This window comes from Drosophila montana, unplaced genomic scaffold, assembly GCF_035044405.1.
Source record: "Drosophila montana isolate Dmon_TW-CO22-7 unplaced genomic scaffold, ASM3504440v1 contig_787_1, whole genome shotgun sequence".
Lineage (NCBI taxonomy): Eukaryota > Metazoa > Arthropoda > Insecta > Diptera > Drosophilidae > Drosophila > Drosophila montana.
In genome coordinates this window covers 296,020-317,858 of record NW_026999082.1, presented here as the reverse complement: position 1 = coordinate 317,858, position 21,839 = coordinate 296,020, and the positions used below count along the sequence as shown (strand labels likewise).

The window sequence follows — 21,839 nt, the reverse complement described above, 5'->3', positions numbered from 1 at the left end:
TTTAGCTTGTATACAAATAACAAATAAGGTTGTTTTCCAAATTTAAATTTTTTAAATTTTAAAATCTTCGAGTTTGTGCTTTAATGACCAAGGCTCACAATCGATATTAATCGATATTATAAAACAGGCAGAAGATATCGAATAAATATCAAAAACTTTGTTATTTTTTTCAAAAGGTTGTTTATCGATATTTATCGATAAAATAATGAAAACGGAACGAGGTATCAAACAAATAAAGCAAAGGGTTTTTTTTCCAAAATTTGAATCTTCGAGTTTGTGCTTAAATGACCAAGACTCACAGTCGATATTATGAAACAGGCAGAAGATATCGAATAAATATCAAAAACTTTGTTATTTTTTTCAAATTTTAAGTCTTTAGCTTTTATAACCCCCGAGATAATCCACACAGAATGACAGATGATCCACTCAGCGCGTCGTACTGTCCAAAATAAGAAAAACTCCATGAGCTGAGCAGATGCCTCCTTCGGCCTGTTACTGGCAGCTAGCCTTTTGTTAGTCATTTTATTAGATTATTTTATTTTGTATTTTTATAGCATGTCGATAAACAAATAATTTGTTAAACAGATTTCGGTTGCTTTTGTTGTCCGTCTCTTAGGGGTGGTCAGTTATGGCCCATTCAGTTGGCCAACTTGTTAACGTTTTTTGTCTCGAACAGTTACTTCAGCTCCGGCCTACTAGCTTAATTCATGGGCCAAGGTTAATTGTTAGGAAAGTGACACAAATAAATATAGGAAAAACAACGAAAAATGCCGAAGAAATATGGCTGGAAAAATATTTTGATGTCTGTGCCATTGATTGACATTGAATAAATTTTTATGAGTGATTCGGAAATAGATTTGGATGCATTTTCAAAAGTGAAAGTATTCAAAATTAGTAGCCGAAATGAGTGTGTGAACATCTGCTTCTCCCCCCTTCGAATTGAAAACCATTTTCAATATTCCCACAGCATTCGTGCGGCCAGACGTAACGCGAGCCAGAAGGTTAACCAATAAGAAAAAAAAAAACCAAAATTAAAAATGTGAATGAAATGTGATCTGGTTTAAGCGTGAACCAAAATTAGTTAGTCAAGCTTAGATGTATTATGGATGTCATTGGCATATATTGCTGACTCTCAAATTATTGCAAATTCATTTCGCTCGACAGATACTTATCATATCCAAAGAGTGAAGAGAATAGCTTCGAGTCTATAAAGTACTATGATATAGGAGACTTGAAACTAGCAAAGAAGGTACAGAAAGCGGGAGGTATGCAGAATCGGATATATATTTATAATCTAAAATTAGAGAGTCTGAGAGAGGAGAGAGAGAGAGATAGAGAGGGGGAGAGAGATAGAGAGAGAGAGAGAGTAAGAGTAAGTATAAGAAGAGATTAAATTTATTGGGTTCCCAACACATGAAAACTTCTCAGGCTTACTTGCATGCATGAGAATCGCATAGAAGGGCGATATAAACAAAAATATTTATTAAGTCTGCAGTTGAACGACAATAAAAGAATGAAAGAAATATTTAAAAAGAGTAAGAGTGGAAGCAGAGATAAAGTTTATTGGATACGAAATACATTTGTGTATATAATACTTAACGGCAAACTAAGAAAACTTCTCAGGCACATTTAAATTCATGAGAATCGGATAGTAGGGCGAGAAACGATTTTCTTAGTCTGCAACTAAACGGCAAAGAAACAAAAATTTATCTGCGTTTGCTAACGAAAAAAAGAGAATATATTCATAAGCAAATACACACATATATTGATTTATGTATTTGAGCATGAAGTATATTGAACTCCTTATTCTTCTTTACGCAATATTCTTAAACACTTTGCAAGTAATTTTGAAAATGAATTTCTTTTAGGCAACAAAAGGCTCGAAATCATCAAAATAACGTGCATTGAATGAAAAATGACTAAGAAAAAGTCAATATAAGTTTAAAGCTTAACAATTAATTTAAATTTTTATTTCATTGATTTTTAGCTGTGTATTAAAAGCGGTATAAAATAAAAACTTGAGCTATTCCACGAAGCCGAGTCTCGAGATTTTGTGCATAAAATATATACAAACAAAATATTTGTTTGAAAATTATAAAAATTTGTTTATTTGTCATTTTAAGAGGGGTTCGTCTCAATTAATTGCTGAACATGTCCAATAAATGAATATTAATGCAATTTAATTAAATTATTGCCGCTGCCGTGCCGTATATATATATATATATATATATACATGATCTATTAGATAATGCCGCGGCCTGTGCCAAATGCAATGCATATAAAACTCTTTCATCAATATTTATAGACAACATATTTAAGAGCTTGGCCCAGAGGCAAAGGCACACCCAACTTCGAGACGTTCAGCCAGCATTTTATGGGCCCGCATAACGATAAGACGATAGGCGATAGGCGATAGACTCGTATGCATCGATATCACTTCCCTAATGAGCCGACACGTATATTAGCACATAATTAATTGCCTGGCATTAAAAACTGGCCGCAGCTACCAGCTAAGTATATGGTATACACCCATTTCCCCTGCCCGAATCGGAACCCCTTTAAGCTAATGATATAATAATTTTGATTTTTAATTTATTTTATTTTTATTTATATTTTTTTTGGCATTGTTAGGCAATGACAGAAAACTTTAGCAAATATTTTCGTAAGACGCAATCAGATTAAATGAGGCATATCTGCATATGGACGTACCAAGAGCTGGAATACGCTCTAGATAGGGTATAATGACTGTGCGCCAAACTATGTAACAGGCAGAAAGGGGCAGTTCCGATCCCATTAGATCGATCTAGTCGTGTTTGTCTGTCATTTGGGACTTCAGATTTATCTATCGATATCTCCTTCCTTTTTCTAAGTATCGATAAATATCGATAGGCAGAAAGGGGCAGTTCCGATCCCATTAGATCGATCTAGTCGTGTTTGTCTGTCATTTGGGACTTCAGATTTATCTATCGATATCTCCTTCCTTTTTCTAAATATCGATAAATATCGATTAGTATAGTAAAGTATCGAGATAGTAGAGTAAAGTATAGTATATAATACGCCTAAAAAGGAAAGAAAAACTCCTTGTGCTTATATTTAGCCGCTGAAATTCGCAAAAAGATCGGACTATAAGCACCGAAGTAACTCAAGAATGCATCTCCCATAGATGTGTGTGTGTGGCAAAGGAAGAATTCACTGATTGTAGGGTATCGCCTAGTCGCACACGCCCGCCCAGAGCGCTCTTACCCTCTTTCGGACTTGCAGTCCTTCTATACATATATGCATTGGGCTAACCCAGTTTGTTCTCTAAACAGTACAAAAAAAAAGCAAGAATTGAAAAAGCAAGAAAATTGAAATTCAAACAAATGAAAACAAGTTTCATGAATTTGGATGATGCACAATTTGGGGCTAAGCTTTAATTATGGAGCTAATAAATTGTTGTTGTTGTTGCTGATGTTGTTGTTGTTGCTGTTGTTGTTGTTGTTGTTGTTGTTGTTGTTGTTGTTGGCATATTAATAGCATCCGCACTGCGCATACATCCGCGGAATTGGCATAGTGTCGAATTTCGGAGCATTACGAATGAAATGTTTGTAATAACTCAATAAATAATTTGCATTTCAAGCGAGCTAGAGAAAGAGAGAGCGAGTGAGAGAGAGAGTGGGAGAGAGAGAGTGGGAGGGAGAGAGAGGGAGCGAGCTAAAAGCTGAAGCGCAGCTGCCAAAAATGTTGCGCATGCGCCACGTTGAATTAATGAAAGGCCAGCGCAGTGTGTGGACCATGGCATTGGGATGGCATCAAAGAGACACACACACACACACACATGCAGAGCCAGAGCTACTGAAGACTGAAGCAAATGCTGAACTAATGCGCGCCCTTGTATAAAATGCGTGGCCCGGTGAAGCTGGGCCATCATTGAACGATTGGACATCGAGGGCTCAAGCACGACCAACGTGAAGATGAATGTAAGTGCAACAGCAGCAGAAACAGCAACAGCAGCAGCAACAGCAGCAGCAACAAGTGCAAGTGATCAGAAAAAAAGAACACAAAAAAACTAAAAACCAAAGGACTTAAAAGTGTTATGCAATATAAAAAATATGTTATGCAATTTCTAAATATCACAATTTACATAGTAGAATTTTTTTTAATGTGCTAATTTTGTTGTCTATTTTTGTTTTGTTTTGTGGCCAAAAGTTAATTGGCGCCTTGTTAACGCTCGCCGCCGCCTGCTCGCAATGTGGATTAATCGCTGCGGATATATCGCTGAAGCCGCCGAATCGGTTCGAGGAGAGCAGCTATGGCAATTCGGGCTATCAGATCTTCGAGGTGCACAATCATTACGAGGGCAAGGCTCGTGCGTCGTATCTGCCGCCCGCGCAGCCCAGCCACGAGGAGATACACATACATCAGCAGGCGCCACAGCAACATGCTGCCAGTGCAACGGCAACAGCTGCCGACGATGACAACCTGGATGTATCGTATCTGAGCTTTGCCGATGACGATGGCCATTTGCAGGCAACTGTTGCCCGACCATTGCCGGTGGCAACTGTTGCCCGGCCATTGCCGGTGGCAACTGTTGCCCGGCCATTGCCGGTGGCAACTGTTGCCCGGCCATTGCCGGTGGCAGCGACTGCAGCTGCTTCGGTGCCGTTTCCCTCCAGCTATCAGCATGATTTTCAACGCAAGCAGACGCAACAGCAGGCTGTGGCTTATAGCGCGCAGCCCTATTTGCCGCCCACTGCTGCCACGCCCAGCATACAACAGCAGCAGGTATATCAATCCACAGGCAGCGGCAGCTTGAGCTCCGTGTTAAGCTCAACGGCACCGCAGGTATTCTCCGAGCCACCAGCAAGCTATCAGGCGCCTGACTATTTGCCACCCACCGCCAGCAGCTTGGAGCAACAGCAGCAACAGCTCGTCCCCAATCCTGTCTATAGGGCCAACGATTACTTGCCGCCCACAGCAGCAACAGCTGGCAGCTATGCACAGCAGCAACAACTGCAGCAACAGCAACAACAGCAACAGGTGTATCGTGCACCGCCCTATTTGCCACCCATCAGCAGCAACAGCATTGCCAGCAGCAGCAACAGCATTGCCAGCAGCAGCAGCATCGCCAGCGGCAACTCGCTGCAATCAAATTACCGTGCGCCTGGCTACCTGCCACCTGGCTATGACTTTGCCAATCCAGAAATTTCGCAGCAACAGCAGCTGCCAGCAACGCAGCAACTCGCACAAACTGTGCCGCAAGCAACACTGCCACTGCCAACGGCGACAACAGCTGAATATCATGCTCCTGGCTATTTGCCGCCTGGCTATGACTTCAACAATCCCAATCAATTACCATTGGATCAAATCATAGAACAGCCACAGCTGCCAGCACAGACAGTTGCTGCCGTGCAGCCAGCAACAGTTGGTGAGTATAGTGCACCAGACTATTTGCCGCCTAACTACGATGGGGCCAAGACACAGCCACAGCAACAGGGCAATCACAATTATCAGGTATCGCAGCAGCAGCAACAGCAACAATTGCAGCTGCAGCAGCAGCAGCAACCGTTGCAACAGCAACAACAGCTCAGCCATCCTGGCGCGCTGCCAGAGGGTTATGAGTTTAGCAAGCCCGAAAACTTTGAGGCCGCCATTGCCGAGCTGCACAGCCTGCAAACGCAAACGAAATTGCTCAAACAGCAGCAGCAACAGCAGCAGCAGCAACAGCAGCAGCAGCAACAGCAGCAGCAGCAACAGCAGCAACAGCAGCAGCAGCAATTGCAGCTGCAACAGCAACAGCAACAACGGCAACAGCAAGTGCAGCCACGACGTCAGGCTGTCCAACCTGGCTCTAATATAATTTACGGCGTGCCCAAGCAGCAGCAGCAACAGGTAAGGACAACAGCAACTGCAAGCAGCACGCTGGCAGCAGCAACAACAACAGCTTATCGGGCGCCCGCTGTAATTGCCGCCCCACTGCCCGCTCCGCCCACACAGCACACACACATACACGCGCTGAGCAGCTATATGAACACAGTACAGCCGTATGCACGCTACGGACAGCCACAGCAGCAGCATGCACAGCAGCAGCATGTGCAGCAGCAGCAATTTGTCCAGGTGGCGCCAATGTACCGTGAGCAATCGAAGCGTCCGCTCTTCTATGCGCCAGCCATGCCCTACGCTCGCAATGCACTGCCCACGCAGTACCATCAGCACCATCACATACATCACGTGCAACGGCAACACCAGCAACAGCAGCAGCAGCAACACCATCAACAGCAACACCAGCAGCAGCAGCAGCAGCAACAGCAGCAGCAGCAACCGCTGCAGCTGCCACGGCCTGCGCTCAGCCTGCAGGCGCAACAGTCGCTGCAAAAGTTCATGCCACGCGAAATGCAATTGGCCGTCAATGTGGCTGTTGCTGCTGCCGCGCCTGTTGCACGTGGCAGCTCCAAAGTGCGCACCGTACAAATTGTGAAGCCGCATGCGGTGCGCACATTCAAAGTGCTCGAAACACTCGATGCTGCCGGCGTGAAGACCATCAAGATACTGGGCACCAGCAATGAGCAGCCGCGCGGCCAGCATCATGTTGTCAAGGTGGTCACGCAGGATGAACACAATGTGGAGAATCACGTGCAGACGGTAAAAATCTACGATGATCAGCAGGAGTATCAACAGCAGCAGCAGCAGCCACAGCGCCAGCCCCAGCCCCAGCCCCAGCAGCAGTCGGTGGCGCCTCACGGTTACCTGCCACCCTTGGCTGTGGCCAGGCCACGTGAGCGCGTTGTGCGCCAGACGAGGCCGCTGCGTCTGCTGCCCGTGCCCAGGCATTGAGATAACCAATCCGCCTCCCACACACACACACACACACAAACTCACACACACACTCACGCACACAGCCGTAGCACTGATTAGTTGTTTAATTTCATCATATCGAATCGAATTTGTTAGCGTTTTGCGCGCTGTTTAAAACGCGCGCTTCATTATTTGAACCTAATTTCTATGTTTTTTTTTTTGCTCGTTCAACTTAACCGATTTCCTAACTAATAAATTTACTTATATATATGTACATAAATTGAGTTTTCATTGTTTGTCCAGAGCATGGCCGACTGGCAGTTACCCTGTATCTGAGAATATTCGAGCGTGATAAAAAGACTGAACGATAGACAGAGAGGCTGGCTGACTCACTGATAGACTGACTGAATGATTGACTGACTGACTGACTGACTGACTGACGGACTGACTTACTGACTGACTGACTGATTGAGGTACGGACTGACTGATTGACTGACTGACTGACTAACTGACTGACTGACTGATTGACGTACGGACTGAGTGATTGTCGACGGACTGATTGAATAACTGACAGACAGATTGACTGACTGATTGACCGACAGACAGATAGATTAGTTGACTGACTAACTGACTGACGGAAGGATCGACTGAGTGACTAACTGATTGATTGACTGACTGACTGACATGCAGACTGATTGCAGGACAGAATGACATGGCTAAAGAGGCTCAGATCGAATATGTCTCTCAACTTTTGTTCAGCTACCTCTGTAAGCCATATCATACCCATTGACGCTCTTTTAATGGGTATAGCGATCAATCGCTTTGCGAAGCTTAAGCTGCGCTTAGCTGACCTTCGCCGCATTTTCGGTTTTCGATTCGTTTTGTGGGGTTTAATTTAATGTTTATCTCTAAATTGGCTAATACGGCGCGGCCCTAGCAACAGGGCTTAGAGAAAGTCACACGAACACTCATATGTAAATTTAATAGTTGGCGGCGCTTTGTTTGCCTTAGTGCTGTGACATGATATTTGGCTATGAAAATTCAATGAAAAACCCACAAAATGGGCCGCAACAATGGGAAACTCGAACAAATGCCAATCAAATCATAATCAAAGCCCAATCGATGCTCGTTCATTACAACTGATTGATCAGTCGTCTCTCTGGCTCTGTCCATCTCTTTCACTCTCTCTTTGTTACTCATGACTTTTATTGCCTTGTGACATAACTGGGATGACACACAACTGGGCTACACCCAGACCCAAGTGACGAGCCAATGGGCCAATGTCATCGGGTGACGGGTTTATTTGTCAGTTTGTCAAATGTTTTGTCTTTCCTTTTTTTGTCTACTTGTCTCAATCTGTCCACATGTTTATCTTTCTATTTGTACTCATTGATCTCGGGAACTGTTACAGCTAGAAAGGCCGAATTTGTTATGTTGACACTTGTTTTGGATTTTGTGTCTTTTAACTCTCAAACGGATGCAATCGCATGCCCTGTACTTGGATATGTTTTAAGAGCGGGTAGCATGCAATTGCTAAAGTATGATCAAAATTATAATATAACTATATATTAGCATTTATCGTGCTTTCCAGCTACCTGTTGAACTCTCAGCACGAGGTCGTCGAGATGTTAGGAACAAGTTTTGTTTTGGGTATTTTGGAAGGGCGGTAACCAAACGCGAAGTACTCTCAATCTGTGTATACTTTGCGAGAATCTACAAACGAAGTTTAATGCATAGAACTTGTAAATTCTTCGAGTCTTTAAATCTATACTTTTCGATATGATGTAAATGACAAACCGTATCGATTTTTATCGATATGATGAACATTTATCGATTTTAATCGATTTGATAAACATTTATCGATTATTACCGATATGATGAAAATATGAGGAGATTTTGATGTAAAAACGTCTGTCTTGAAATCAATATTTATCGATATGATGTAAATGTATCGATATAGATCGATATGATGAACATATATCGATTTTTATCGATATGGTGAAAAAATGAGGAGATTCACATGCGGAAAAAAGCATGTCTTTAAATCAATATTTATCGATATGATGAAAATGTATCGATATTTATCGATATGATGAAAATGTATCAATTTGTATCGACATGATGAAAATGTATCGATATTGATCGATGTGACGAAAATATGAGGATATTCAAAGGCAAAAAATGGCATGTGTTTCAATCAATATTTATCGATATGATAAATTATTATCGATATAATAATAATATAAAGAGATGCATATGCAGAAAAAGGCAGCTTCAAGCCTTTCAAAGTAGATCCTATGCCTAAGCAGTCAACTTTTAAGACTAAAGCTTGTATTTTTCTAATACATGTGATTTTATATCATCTGGTCAGAGTTTAATAAGGTTTCGATAGGGAATACAATAGCTATTTAACTAAATAGTGCAAAAAAAAATTCCTCTATGTACATGTGAGCGCTATTACATAAGGTTAACCTGAGGCAACAGTACGGGGCATTGCCTAGTCTATCAGACTCATCTATAACACACTCACTGCCTTCGGCCTGTTGGGACGCGCCTTTAGGTCCAGCCAAATGCCGCCCTTGTGGGCGCCCACAAAGATAAACGGATCCAGTTCGATGCCATCAAGGGTACGTCCATTGACAAGCACCTCGTACCGCCTGACAATGGCCGCCAGCGCGGCCTTGGTTTGGGTCAGGCCCAGGCGTATGCCCACACACTGACGCGGTCCGTTGCCAAAGCCCAGAAAGACGCCCAGCTGTTGGAATCGCTTGAGACCGCCATTGAGAAAGCGTTCGGGTCGAAACTCTTGCGGCTCTGGATAATAGTTGGGATCATGATGCAGTCCATAAATGGGTATCATGACATTGTCACCCGGATACATTTGCAGCGGGCCGCTGTGATGGCTGCCATGAAAGGTGTAGGGCTCTGTGCAGGTCTTGGAGGCCCAACCGCCAGCCGGATAGATGCGCAGGCTCTCTGCAAAAGGATAGAGAGAGTGAAATCTATTACAAATAAAGCACAAACATTAATATGCACACAGGTGTATGTGCGTATCATAAATGCTGAAACAAGAACGTTTACGAATGAAGCACAAAGAAGAAAATACGAAACATAGCATAGCGTGTGTACATGTGTGTAAAAGATAGAGGAAGCAAAAGTTGCAACAAATGCTAATACGAAAACGTTTACGAATGAAGCACAAAGAAGAAAATGTAAATCGATGCACAAACATACACATAAGCAGATGTAAAGGGAGAGAAAGCAAAAGAAACCGCTTACATATTATGCTTAAGTACTTGCCAACACAAAAACGTTTACGAATGAAGCACAAAGAAGAAAAGTTAAGCTTCTATGTATGCATATGTGAGCAATGTTAGGTAATGTCCGAATTTAACCCACCATTTAAACAGGCACTCAAATAGGGCAGCTCACTTAACAGCTCAAAGTCGGGCAGCAGTTGATCTGCGGCACAGGCCTTGTCCAGCTCCAGCCACAATCGCTGCTGGCACTCCGGATAGCGGCCGAGCTGGGAAGAAATAAGCCGCAGCTTAGCTCAAGTTTGTGCTGATTGCGAAAGGCGACTCACGAGTAGGAGACAATGCGCAATTGTCGAGGATGTTGTGTCCAGGCCATCGAACATGAAGGTCATCGCATGCGATGTCAGCTGTGCTTCGGTGAGCTGATAATCCCGCTGCATGTCCAGCAGATGATTGATGAAATCGTTGCGCTCCTGTCGCTTGCAGCGCCTCAGACGGAATGCCTCGTGCAGCAGATCGCCAAAGAAGCGATCGTATGTGGGCGGTATGACCTTGGGGCGCAGGCAGCGCGGCAGGCGCGGAAAGAGGCCGTTCAGGGCGCCCGCCAGGGCCAGCCGGTAATTATCCTCAGACATCGCCTTGTTGTGCTCGGCAACGGGCAGCGGCGCATCGGTAAAGCTGCGTGCCTCGATGCCCAGAACGCAGTCGAAGAGATTCTCGCTGGTGAAGCGCAAGCCCAGCTGCAATATTAAGCATTAATAATGATAAAACTTAAAGCTTTTAGGCTTGGTCAGCTGTAAGCCTAAGCTTTCATTTGTAGCAAATTTGAAAAGCTTCTGACTTAAAGCTCTCGCCGAGCACAATTAAATTAGCTTAAAGCTCGCACTTGTGGTCGGATTATTAAGCTTTCAAGTACCAAGCGCTAATATGCTTACTTAAAGCTTTAACTTTTATGAAAGCTTTCGCGTTCAGGCATTTGAAAGAGTCAGATTATTAAGCTTTCACGCTTAAAGCAGAAATTTGCGTACTTAAAGCTTTAACTTATATTAAAGCTTTCACGTTAAGACATTTGGGCGAGCTTTTAAATTTTACTTTTAGCAAAAAGTCTAATTGAAAGCTTGCATGTGCGCTGTCAACAATGCATTCGGCTGTTGCAGCGTTGAAAAACAGGAGAAAAAATCGCACTATTATAAACGATCTACTCACATCCATGCCATTGTAGGGCTGACCGCTCTCCGACAGCTGATCAATGTAGGCGCAGAGCTTGCCACAAATGCGCCGCATATTGCTGTAGGCATTGCGTATACGCCCGCTGGTCAACAGGGGCGAGAAGATGCCCCGCTGCACTCGCCACTCGTCCCCGTCAAGCACAAAGGGATTGCACGAGACGAGCCTGTCCTTGTCCGTGTCAATCATGCGCGACGCATCGTTGTTCTCAAAGTGCCGGAACGCGCTCACGAACACCTCGTTCACCAGCTTGGGCTCCAGCAGCAGCAGCTTGGGAGCTCGCACCAAATAGGTACCCACATAGCTCTCCGTTAAGCGATATTCCCTGAAAAATATGATGCGGAAGCCACAGTCAGAAATCAATTATTTTCTTATAAATACAAGATACTTGAAATGCGCAATATGAATTCATCCTACGCTCATCTTTTTTGGTTTGATAATGCCTTTCATTTTCTTAATATCGATAAATATCGATTTGTAGTCATGTTCTCGAGGATTATAAGCGCTGGAAGTGCCAAATTTGGTATGTGGATTGTTGCAAAGCAGATATAGATAAACAGTTTTTCACCTTTTGTATATCTACCCCTGTTAGCCCGAAATTTTGGAAATAACTCATCTTGAAAGGTAGAGCTTTGTGCTTTGGTATACACGCGCTTTTGAATGCGTTATTTAGGCCCTGAAAATCTCGTTAGGATCGGACTACAAGCACCGAAGTTACTCGAGAGTGCATTACCCATAGATGGTAGATGGGGCAAAGGAAAAGAAGAAGCATATCTGTTGTATAGAAATAGCTAGAATGCTTATCGATCGACTCCATTTTCAGTGCCCAGTTTTAACTAGTATTTCGTATCCCTCACTCACATGTAGAGATCGCGCATATCGTTCAGAAAATGCCGGCGCGGCCAGACCATGTTGGGAAAGGAGCCGAGTAGCGGCAGGGCGCGCGGCTCGCGAATGCCGCGACGCCGCCAATGCCCGAAATTCCATACCAGAAACACGTAGAGCAGCGAGAGGAGTGCGATGAGGGTCAGCAGCAGCGCCAGATACATGACAGCAGCGATTCCGGGCAAACGTTCGGCGGCAACTGACGCGAGGCTCTGTCAAGTGCCGGCAATCGGAGCTCCGCGAGCAACAAACTTTTGATTGGGCTACGGATTGTACGCCTCCGCTCGAGCAATCAATCAAGTCACAGCTGCTAGCTGTAGGCAGGCATATCATTGCGTAATTTGACTAAAGCACGACAGTTTCCATGGCTGAGTGACGTCGGGAAATTGGGCATTCCCATTATCGAATTAAACGCTAAGTGGCCCGGCTGAAGTGTGTAAAGTGCATTCAGAGCTTGTTTGGATAAACAAACGTTGTAAGTAAGCGTAAGCGTATACGTTATATTGTGTTTATCGATAAATGCAACTATCGATTAGCGATAAATATCGAACTGCGATTCATAGCTGCATTTCGAAATGTATGCTGTATTACGTTATATTTTGTCTATCGATAGGTTCAACTGTCGATTGGCGATAAATATCTTCAATCGATTCATAGCTGCATTTTGTTGTATGTTGCATAAGGCTATACGTTATATTGGGTTCATCGATAAATGCAACTATCGATTGGCAATAAATATCGAAGAGCGATTCATAGCTGAATTTCGAAATGTATGCTGTATTACGTTATATTTTGTCTATCGATAGGTTCAACTGTCGATTGGCGATAAATATCTTCAATCGATTCATAGCTGCATCTCGTTGTATGTTGCATAAGGCTATACGTTATATGGTGTTTATCGATAAGTGCAACTATCGATTGGCGATAAATATCGAATTGCGATTCATAGCTGAATTTCGAAATGTATGCTGTATTTCGTTCGCATAAGACTATACGATATATTGTGTATATCGATAAATGCAACTAACGATTCGCGATAAATATTGAAGTTCGATTTATAGCATTTAGAAAAATTCCAAAGGATTCCCTTTTAATCCATTAAATAAGTCATTATGCATCTTTAGTTTTTTTTTTATAAGTAATACCTGCTTCGCCTAACAAATCACAACTATCGATAGTTTAATCGATAGTTTTTAGTATCTGCTCTCGCAACAAATATGCTTACAGTACATATTATATATTTTACTCTCAATTAAAATCTTAACAAATTTTTCGATGTTTTATTAAGCATTGATCTTTTGTTGTTTCAAGTTTCAATCATCGTTGCGCGTTTAAGTATCAATCAATCATCCAAATCGTTTGAGCGGCCACAGTTAATATTTGTTTTGACTGGATCGATTTATAAACAGCTCTTTTAAGCCGGTAGCCGAGTATATTAATCACAGCTCTAGCAACAGACGTAACTTGTTAGCAATGCCCGAGAAGAAAATTCCCATTTCACCTTTGCACCGGCGACATTGACATTGTTTCCCGGATCGTGACCGATTGACTGTTAACTGCCGGCAATTCGGTATCTAAATTTAGAGCCGCTTTTAAAGATACTTTTGCACTTAAGTATTGCAAATGGGTTTTACAATATGTGAATGGGCTATGTTTGATATCCGTAGCACGCAACAGTTAAGGCTAATAATAATAATAAGGCTAATAATAGCTTACAGTCTGCAGTCCATATTTATAATATAAGCTGTATTTTCATTGAGTTTCATTCACGATCATATAAATCAATTGTCAGTAATAATATCATCATAATAATTAATTTAAAACTATGATTATAAGCAATCAATTAACTAAATATTCTCAAAGATCTTTGAAAATGAGTTTGAGGCCGGATCGCATGGAAAATATCAGCTTCCTAGCTCTTACGGTTTGGGCTTTGCGTTGATCTATATTATATTATTTGGGATATTTCAGGGTACGATTTATACATGAGTTTTGAAGAGTAGTATAGTGTCGTAACTCGCACTTTTTGAATTTCTCACCATTTGCTGGCGCCATCTGTTGGCACTGGCAATAAACGTGGGATAGCATTTTTATTGTTATGGGCATACATATTCCGAGCTCTTTTCCACAATCAAATAAGCAGGATAAATATGTCTTTGGTGCTCAGTAAAACCTTATAATATGAATATGTTTTAAGATATTAATGCGAATAAATAAACATAAATCTTACATTTGTCTTTTGAAAATATTCATAATTTTAATAACACTTACCAATTAGCTACTGGCGCCATCTATTGAAAAACGTCAATATACCTCTGCCAGCCGATATATTGTAGCCCTCACAAAAAAACATCGAGACCTTGTTGCACGCAGCAAATGTACATGAATATGTTGTGAGTGCAATTCCTTGGTGAATGCAATCGATGTGCGATATTTTTAAAAATAGTATCAACAATCATAGTGGATGTATCGCCATTTTCAGGCACACCGATTCGCGATTCGCATTTAACTTCTATTTACCCGAATTGAAATGGTAAGCGGAATGGTAATTAAAGCAAATGTTATTATGCACGCTATTTACTAAGCATTTGTCATGGCACAGGTGAAAAAAACTTGCCTAACCTGGCTGGGCCTTGTGGCGGCGGCATCGATGCTTTGGCCAATGGCCCTCGTCAACGGCTTTGACAAAGAGATGACGGTTTATGTGGAAGCCGGCAAAAAGGAGTGCCTATACCATACTGTCAAGGTTGGCGAAACAATTGACTTTGAGTATCAGGTAATTGATGGCGGCCACGGTGATCTGGACATTAGCTTTGCGCTGCTCGATCCCATTGGCCTGGTGATTGTCAGCGACTACAAGAAGCCGGAGAACTTGCATCAGCACCAGGTGCAAAAGGATGGCGACTATCGCTTCTGTTTCGACAACAGCTTCAGCATGTTCAACCGGAAGACCGTCTTCTTTGAGCTGATCGTGGAGCGCGAAGGCGATCAGCATCATGGCGATGAACAGTGGAAGGAGGTCAATGAGCTGACTGGCCTAACACCGGACGAGTATTACGACATGAAGGTACAGGATATTATGGACTTCATTGGACGCATACGCATGCAGCTGACCAAGGCGCGACAGCTACAGGATCTGTTGCGCTCCCACGAGGCGCGTGATCGCAACCTGGCCGAGGCCAATTTCCAAAAGGTCAACAACTGGTCACTGCTCCAGATCAGCGCCATGATCGGCGTCGGCCTCATCCAGGTCTTCATGTTGCGCAGCATATTCGAGACACACGGACGCATGCATCACTTCTGGCGCAAACTGGGCATTTGATGAGGCAGCCAGCGTTTGAGGGCGCAGGCCCAATGTTTGTCCTCGTAGCGTTTACCAAAGATGTTTGTTTGCATTTAATCAGGGCAACATTTGTAAGATGCAAGTTGTTAAATATTAGTCACAAACTCCTTATCAGTGTCAACAACATAGTTAATAGCTTTAATTAGGACTGTGTGCGTGTGTGTGCAACTGTGTGTGTGTGTGTGTGTGTGTGTGTGTGAGTCTGCATTTATTATACAAAAGCAATTGTAATTTAAGGTTAACATTCGGATTACTCTTGAATGATCATTATGGAATAAAGCGTTGACCAACTGTTTCACAAAATGAAACTGAACCATATATAAATCTGCGCCATATACAAGTATTTCGCTTGACCCTTGCGATTCTCAATAAGTTAACGTTTCGTAAGGCGAACAAGTTGTTGAACAATTTGACTCTCTGTATTCAATAAATTAAATAAAACTTAGCTAGTCTCTGAATACCATATCATTCAGCTGTTTTGAAAACATTTCATATTTTTACCAATGTCTGTGAAGTAATCGCTCGGAAATTGAGAACATTTTTATTTTTTATATATTAATCTTTTAAATGGGCCAATTGGTCCAGCTTTGTGCCACCGGCAAATAGAAGATGATCCTATTATCCGAGGAGCCAATTGGCCCGGCCGTTTACCACCAGGGCATAGGCGACGGCCCCATTTGGCCAGGTCTTGGCCTGGAGCAAACAAGAGTCAGCCGAGGAGCCTATGGTTCCGGCCGTGTAGCGCTGCGGGATGGTATCCAGCAGTCAATTCGATGTGAGAAAATTAAAAAATATAAGAAATCCTTGAAAAGTGCTTGGGCAGACCGACATGCGCTCATTCCTAAGGAGTAGACTCTCAAGCTTTCCGTATGCGCTCCCGATGTGGTCGATTTTAGTATAGTTAAGTTAAGTTTTAGTTAATAAGTCTGCACTTAAAATTTCCATTTGTGGTTTCAACAGTTTTCGTGCTCATTTAATTTACTAAAAAAAAAAAAACAGATCCATATTATTACTAGGCATAGTATTTATTGAAATTTCCGCTTGCGACGGGCAGTGTGTGGAGTGAGTGGGCGGGTTGTGTTGACCGCTCCGCACGTTGGATGCTTGCAAAGTTGCCCACAGTAAACGCTGCTGCTCCGCTTGCCGACTGAACTGAACCGAACGCTTAAGCTTAGCCCTGCTTGTTGAGACGCTTCTGGCGCTCCAGCAGCCGGCGTTCCCGCTCGAACTCCTTCATGCGCAGCACATAGTCCTCGTATTCGCAGGTGAGATAGTCATGCTTCTCGTGCGCGCACTGGTAGACGAAGGGGAACTTGTCGGCGCGACAGGACTGATAGGCGAGCAGCTTGTGGGCACAATAGTCGCGTGCATCCAGTGGCAGCTTGGCCGATTCCATCTCCTCTTTGGTGGCAATCATGACGCGCTCCTTGCGCGACTCAAAGCCCAACATGGGATCGAAGCTGGGCACCACATCCGGCCCGGGCGTTACATCTGGCTTCATATAATGGTTCAGAGCGTTGCCCATGCTGTGCTAGCGTTAAAAACACACACGTTAAATCCATGCAAAATGCAATTGAATATAACAAATATAAATTACGTAAAATGTTTTCCTCGATTGTTGCTGCTGCTGCTGCGGCGCTGCTGTCAGTTCAGCTGTTGTTGTTGTAGGCCGTTTGACAGCTGTTGTAATGCAGGGCTGCAATCACTAAACATCGTGCAAGAACAATCGATTAATATCATTAGAAGTTTTTTTTCAGCGCCCACAAAATTTAAATTATAGAAAGGCACGCTAACCAAAAAAAATATATATATAACAGAAACTCACGTACAGTTTTATTAAATTTTCAAATGAAAACGGCATTAAATATATAATCGATAGTATCGACATTTCCAGGCATTACAATCGCGAAGCATGCGAATGTCCTGTTGCAATTAATCGATAGATTTATGGCTCGTATAGCCAGTGGTGCAAGCATACAACAAGAAATATGCATTAAGTTTCGCTAATAGAATAGTTAATTACTTAGTTATTTTGTAAATTTTTGTGCAATAAATTTTAGCCAAAAATCAAGCTGACAAGCGTTCAGCTATTAAGTTATTGTTGCTCCGGTGGCAAGCGCGCGCTCTTCTCCCACAAAATAAAGCAGAAAAGTGTCGTGTCGGTGTGTTAACGGTATAACTATAACGGCATACAGATGTACATACATATGCATGTATATATGTAAAACGCATACATAAAATCGATTTTGCAAATTGTTGAACGTCTTGCGCAAAAGCCATGGTTGGATTATTGAATCCAATGAAATATGGCGATCATTTCTACGAATTATATACGAGCAATACACGCAGGTAATTGTAAATAATGTACGGCGGGGTGGTGACGGCAGCGGCAGCGGCGGCACCGACATTGCATTGGGGGTTGGAAAAATCGATCGATTTGCGGCGCGGTGTAATGTATATTGTATGTAGGTCTTCAACCCCTAGCAGGCGGTCTGTTTGTCGGGGTTGAAAAGTTGGCGCCTGCACTTATGCACGACAAGTGGGCAGCACTGGTCGCAACAGCTGATCGATAACAGCTGAGCGTTGCCAATCGGCTGCAGCACCCCGACCTGCATTAATTCGTTTGTTGTTAAATCAATAAAGCTGCTGGATATGAGCAACAACATAATCGATACAAATTTGTGACCCACTCTCTTTCCCGCTGTCCCTCTTTGTAATTGCAGAAAACTGCAAAATGAGCGCAAGGCTCTCACGAAGCGCAAGAGCCGCAAGGAGAAGTCGGCTGCGGCCCTGGCAGCAGCTGCCGCCGCCGCTGTGCTGGATATCAATGGCGGTGGCGGTGGAGGCGGCGCTGGGGCTGGTGGTGGTATTGTAAACCCATTGGATCCACCGTTGGTTAAGGATCAGCTGCTGTTTATACCGGCATTTCCCGTAGCGCAAATTGAGCTCGATCCGAATGCATCGAAATTTGCGGTATTTTCGGCCATTCGCTCCACGGTTCTGGAGGCAGAGACACGCTTTGCGCTCTTTCACGAGGGCAATGGACATGGTGGCAATAGCTCCGGATCGGCGCTTCGAAAATGGAGCGGCAATATGGGCTCCTCGTGCTGTCTGGTCTGCGCCAGCAGCTGCATGGTCAGCAATCTGGTCGAATGCTCCTGCCATGCGCAGCATGCCGTGGGCGGCGGCGGCGGTGCCGGTGCAGCTGGTGCCGCTGGCGGTGCAGCATCTGCTGCTGGTGCTGCCGGACAAGCAGACAAACGGACAGCAAACAGCGCCAATAGCGATGCCGACTCGGATGCAGAGGAGCCGGAGGAGCGCGAACCGGTCTATGCCACAGTTCCGCTCATTGTCGGTGCCGGACTGCGCAGTCTCTTCGAACTAATTGCGGACGCACGTCATATCCAGCCGCTGCTGTGCACCAAGGCGCTCAAGGCTCTGCTCGATGTCATCCAGGGCCAGCAGCCGGAATCGTTTAAGCTCGAACCGGAGGATCTTATCAATCCGCTCTACGACCTGCTGCTAGATCTGGCCACCATGCCGGCGGCGCTCACATCCAGCACCGGCGCCGAGGCCAACTGGTCGGCGATGGCATGTGCCGCCCTGCTCGGCCTGTGCATTGCACGCGGCGACACGGGCAAAATGCTTAAGGCGATTGCCGCCATGCTGATGTCGCCCAGGCAGCTCTCAGCACAGATTATCCAGCTACCCGCCGTGCTGGCTGCACTGCAGCATACGGTTGTCAGTGCGGCGCTCAATAAGCCAACGCGTCCCGACTTCCATAGTCATGGAGTGCCGCACAATTCCCTGGTTGATGAGGTGAGTACGAAATGTAATACACTCATGGAAAATGCGTGGAAATGTGGTAGCTACAAGTTAAGTTAAATGTTGTTTTCTTTCTAATTTATCTTTTCACATTTTGCAGTTCGCCTTGAAGTTGCCCTCGCTGACGGTTCCACAGCAGCACACGGCGCCAGCCATGGCCTGCGATGGCGTCTTTGTTTATGTCCTTTATGGCGGTGCATTGTTAAAGATTGGCACCGGCTTCGGTGGCTCCTACAAGGGGCACATCTATGCACAGAACGACGAGTTCTGTCGCGAACGCAACGCCTGGCTGGGCTACAGCGGCGGTCAATTATATTTTCGGCGCAATTGCAAACGCAGCGCCGATCAGCTGCAGCTGGTCGGCATGGACACGCTGGCGGTCAAGTCAATGAATCCACTCAATATGCTCTCGATGCGCGAGGGCCTCAACTATGTGCTCTTCACGGACGACGATTCATTGCATGCCATTTGTAGCAATCGCGATGTGAGTTTAAGTCAATATCCATTAGGGGTTCTTTCTTAATATTATTATACCTTTTAGTATAATCATAATAGTAGTCTATTAGTTAACTTCACTAAACATATATACCCTAAGAATTAACAAGTTAGTAGCAAATTTTTGTTAATCGACCATTTGAGGAGCTTATCCTTAACATTCCTTCCAAATTTGGTCGTATCTGTGCCAGATATAGTTCTTTCTTGATTTTTCACGCTCCCCAGTGGGCATAGCCCTGTAAACTGAGCAATATTTTACGCGAATATACACAAGTTTCGAGTCTCCAATTCCCAGAATCGATATACTCTAATCACTTTGAGAGCAGAGTATAAATATTCGCATAATTTGTACAAAATTTAATCCTTATTTTTGGTAACTTCATAGAAAGTAAAATCTCGTATAGCCTTTTAGATATAGACTACGTAATACATAAAAAAAGTATATATCTTTCAATAACTTTCAACAAAGTTTTCACCCATTTAGGTGAATTTAAAACGTTTCTGTTTCATTTCAAGCAGCTTTCACAATATGTAGGAAAATATGAAATCCGAAATTTTTGTTATTTAAAAAATACATATACTATTTATAACTGCAACTAATAATGCACCGAAAAAATTGACCGCAAAGCGCAAGTGCTAACAAAATAGCTTGTGTAACTCGCGCCAATTGCAGTTGTAGGCAAAGCGGCTTAAAAACTAACCCGTATCTAGGCGTACGCCCTTAAAAAATGATTGAAAATTAATAATTTGAGCCAGCGACTTCTTGCTTGTCGGTCCGACGCTTCCTTTAGGCTGTGCGTTGATTCCTAAACTTTCAGTTAGAACAAACTATTTGATATGCTTGTAATGTTACTAATCATAATTTTTCCTGTTACTCTTATTGCCTTGCAGGACACGCTGGTGGTTAAGAAGCTTAACCTTTATCACAATAGCTACAGCAGCGAGCCGCCGCCGTTCGAGCTGCCGCTGCAGCTGGCGCGCAAAAAGTTCCGTACGCTGGGCTATGCGGCATTCGAGGACGAGCTGCTCAATCAACAGCAGATCCAGCGCATACAGTCGGCGCACAATAGCTTTGAGCCAAAGTTGCCGGCGCCGTGTCGCGATGACGATGTGCTGGGCATGGCCTGCGGCAAGGAGTTCGGATTGGTACGTGCCAGCAATGGGCGTGTCTACTATTATGGCAAGTCGGCGGCGCTGGGTCTGAAATGTGTGGGTCGCACGCCCACACTGAAGCTGACGGAACTGATTGTCTCGAAGGCGGCGCACATTGTGCATGTGGCCGTGGGACACGATGGCATACATGCGCTGCTCGTGAACGATGACGGCACCGTCTATTTTGCGGGTACGGCGCGGCGTGGCGAGGATGGCGACAGCTCCAAGAATCGACGCCAGCCAAAGGCGGTGAAGCCCAAGAAGATGACCAAAATCGATGGCCATGTGGTGGTGCATGCCGCATGCAACAATGGCACCTCCGCCTTTGTGACCAAAACGGGCAAACTGATCATGTATGGCAAGGATACGGCACACTGCGATTCCATGGGCTTTGTCACCGAGCTGCTCGATCAGCATGTGACCAAAGTGGCGCTGGGCAAGGCACACTGTGTCGCATTAAGCGCCAAGGGGCAGGTCTTCACCTTTGGCCTGAACAACAAGGGTCAGTGTGGGCGTGTCTTCAACAAAATGATGCCCGTCCGTGATGTGCCCAGCTCTTCGGCGGCCTACGCCCTGCTCGGCCTGCACTCCGACAAGCTGCGCCACAAACTGGACTTCTCAACGCTCTGCGACTACGATGATCATAATTTGGTTCAGGGCCAGTGCCGTGTCTGTGTCATGTGCCGCGAATGCACCGGCTACAATGTCAGCTGCGTGTCTGCGCTGAATGTGCCGCTGGAACAGCGTCTGGCGGGCAGCATTTGTCCCTGCGGCCATGGCGATGCTGGCTGTGCCAAGTGCGGCCTGTGCGCCGCCTGCGTTGCGCTGCAGGAGAGCGAGATTGGTAGGTGTCAATGTTTCTATTTTTATTTGGTCCAAAT

At 44.3% G+C, this 21,839-nt stretch overlaps 5 protein-coding genes across 7 annotated transcripts in view; 3 read left to right on the top strand and 2 right to left on the bottom strand.

The window, feature by feature from the left end:
* Window positions 1-3,953: 3,953 nt before the first annotated feature.
* Window positions 3,954-6,813, top strand: LOC135440025 (putative mediator of RNA polymerase II transcription subunit 12). The gene is made up of 3 exons (XM_064698983.1): window positions 3,954-3,959; window positions 4,189-6,210; window positions 6,271-6,813. Exons 1-3 carry the CDS (start codon window positions 3,954-3,956, stop codon window positions 6,811-6,813), a joined length of 2,571 nt encoding a protein of 856 aa, XP_064555053.1.
* Window positions 6,814-9,141: 2,328 nt separating this feature from the next.
* On the bottom strand, window positions 9,142-12,329 carry LOC135440042 (probable cytochrome P450 28c1). Its single transcript, XM_064699006.1, has 5 exons — window positions 12,120-12,329; window positions 11,238-11,583; window positions 10,361-10,771; window positions 10,174-10,300; window positions 9,142-9,750 (listed from the first exon to the last, which is right to left on the bottom strand). The coding sequence occupies exons 1-5, from the start codon at window positions 12,305-12,307 to the stop codon at window positions 9,290-9,292; spliced, it is 1,533 nt and encodes a 510-aa protein (XP_064555076.1). The 5' UTR covers window positions 12,308-12,329; the 3' UTR covers window positions 9,142-9,289.
* A 2,190-nt stretch (window positions 12,330-14,519) lies between these two features.
* opm (opossum) lies at window positions 14,520-15,951 on the top strand. Of its 2 annotated transcripts, none has more exons than XM_064698989.1 (2): window positions 14,520-14,676; window positions 14,746-15,951. In XM_064698989.1, exons 1-2 carry the CDS (start codon window positions 14,674-14,676, stop codon window positions 15,463-15,465), a joined length of 723 nt encoding a protein of 240 aa, XP_064555059.1. In that variant the 5' UTR covers window positions 14,520-14,673; the 3' UTR covers window positions 15,466-15,951. The 2 variants fall into 2 exon arrangements, with proteins under 2 accessions (XP_064555059.1, XP_064555058.1); XM_064698988.1 differs by having other exon boundaries at window positions 14,523-14,676; window positions 14,729-15,951.
* A 539-nt stretch (window positions 15,952-16,490) lies between these two features.
* On the bottom strand, window positions 16,491-17,206 carry ND-B18 (NADH dehydrogenase (ubiquinone) B18 subunit). Its single transcript, XM_064698996.1, has 2 exons — window positions 17,084-17,206; window positions 16,491-17,012 (listed from the first exon to the last, which is right to left on the bottom strand). Exon 2 carries the CDS (start codon window positions 17,009-17,011, stop codon window positions 16,658-16,660), a length of 354 nt encoding a protein of 117 aa, XP_064555066.1. The 5' UTR covers window position 17,012; window positions 17,084-17,206; the 3' UTR covers window positions 16,491-16,657.
* Window positions 17,207-17,437: 231 nt separating this feature from the next.
* hiw (highwire) overlaps window positions 17,438-21,839 on the top strand; it is a 61,575-nt gene continuing 57,173 nt past the window's right edge. For both annotated transcript variants that reach the window (XM_064699063.1, XM_064699062.1), the window contains exons 1-4: window positions 17,438-17,835; window positions 18,210-19,305; window positions 19,412-19,795; window positions 20,698-21,802. In XM_064699063.1, the coding sequence (XP_064555133.1) occupies window positions 17,765-17,835; window positions 18,210-19,305; window positions 19,412-19,795; window positions 20,698-21,802 (2,656 nt within the window). In that variant the 5' untranslated portion in view covers window positions 17,438-17,764. The remainder of the gene's footprint in view (window positions 17,836-18,209; window positions 19,306-19,411; window positions 19,796-20,697; window positions 21,803-21,839) is intronic.

What these genes read in the sequence shown, in the direction of transcription:
- LOC135440025 (XM_064698983.1), top strand. An exon ending in AGCACCATCACATACATCAC is followed by an intron (nt 6,211 to 6,270) that starts GTGCAACGGCAA and finishes CAACACCAGCAG; the next exon opens with CAGCAGCAGCAGCAACAGCA.
- LOC135440042 (XM_064699006.1), bottom strand. Translation starts at nt 12,307, where the DNA reads ATGTATCTGGCGCTGCTGCTGACCCTCATCGCACTCCTCTCGCTGCTC. An exon ending in GATATGCGCGATCTCTACAT is followed by an intron (nt 11,584 to 12,119) that starts GTGAGTGAGGGA and finishes CATATTTTTCAG; the next exon opens with GGAATATCGCTTAACGGAGA. An exon ending in TTTGAGTGCCTGTTTAAATG is followed by an intron (nt 9,751 to 10,173) that starts GTGGGTTAAATT and finishes ATCCTTTTGCAG; the next exon opens with AGAGCCTGCGCATCTATCCG.
- opm (XM_064698988.1), top strand. Translation starts at nt 14,737, where the DNA reads ATGGCACAGGTGAAAAAAACTTGCCTAACCTGGCTGGGCCTTGTGGCG.
- ND-B18 (XM_064698996.1), bottom strand. Translation starts at nt 17,011, where the DNA reads ATGGGCAACGCTCTGAACCATTATATGAAGCCAGATGTAACGCCCGGG.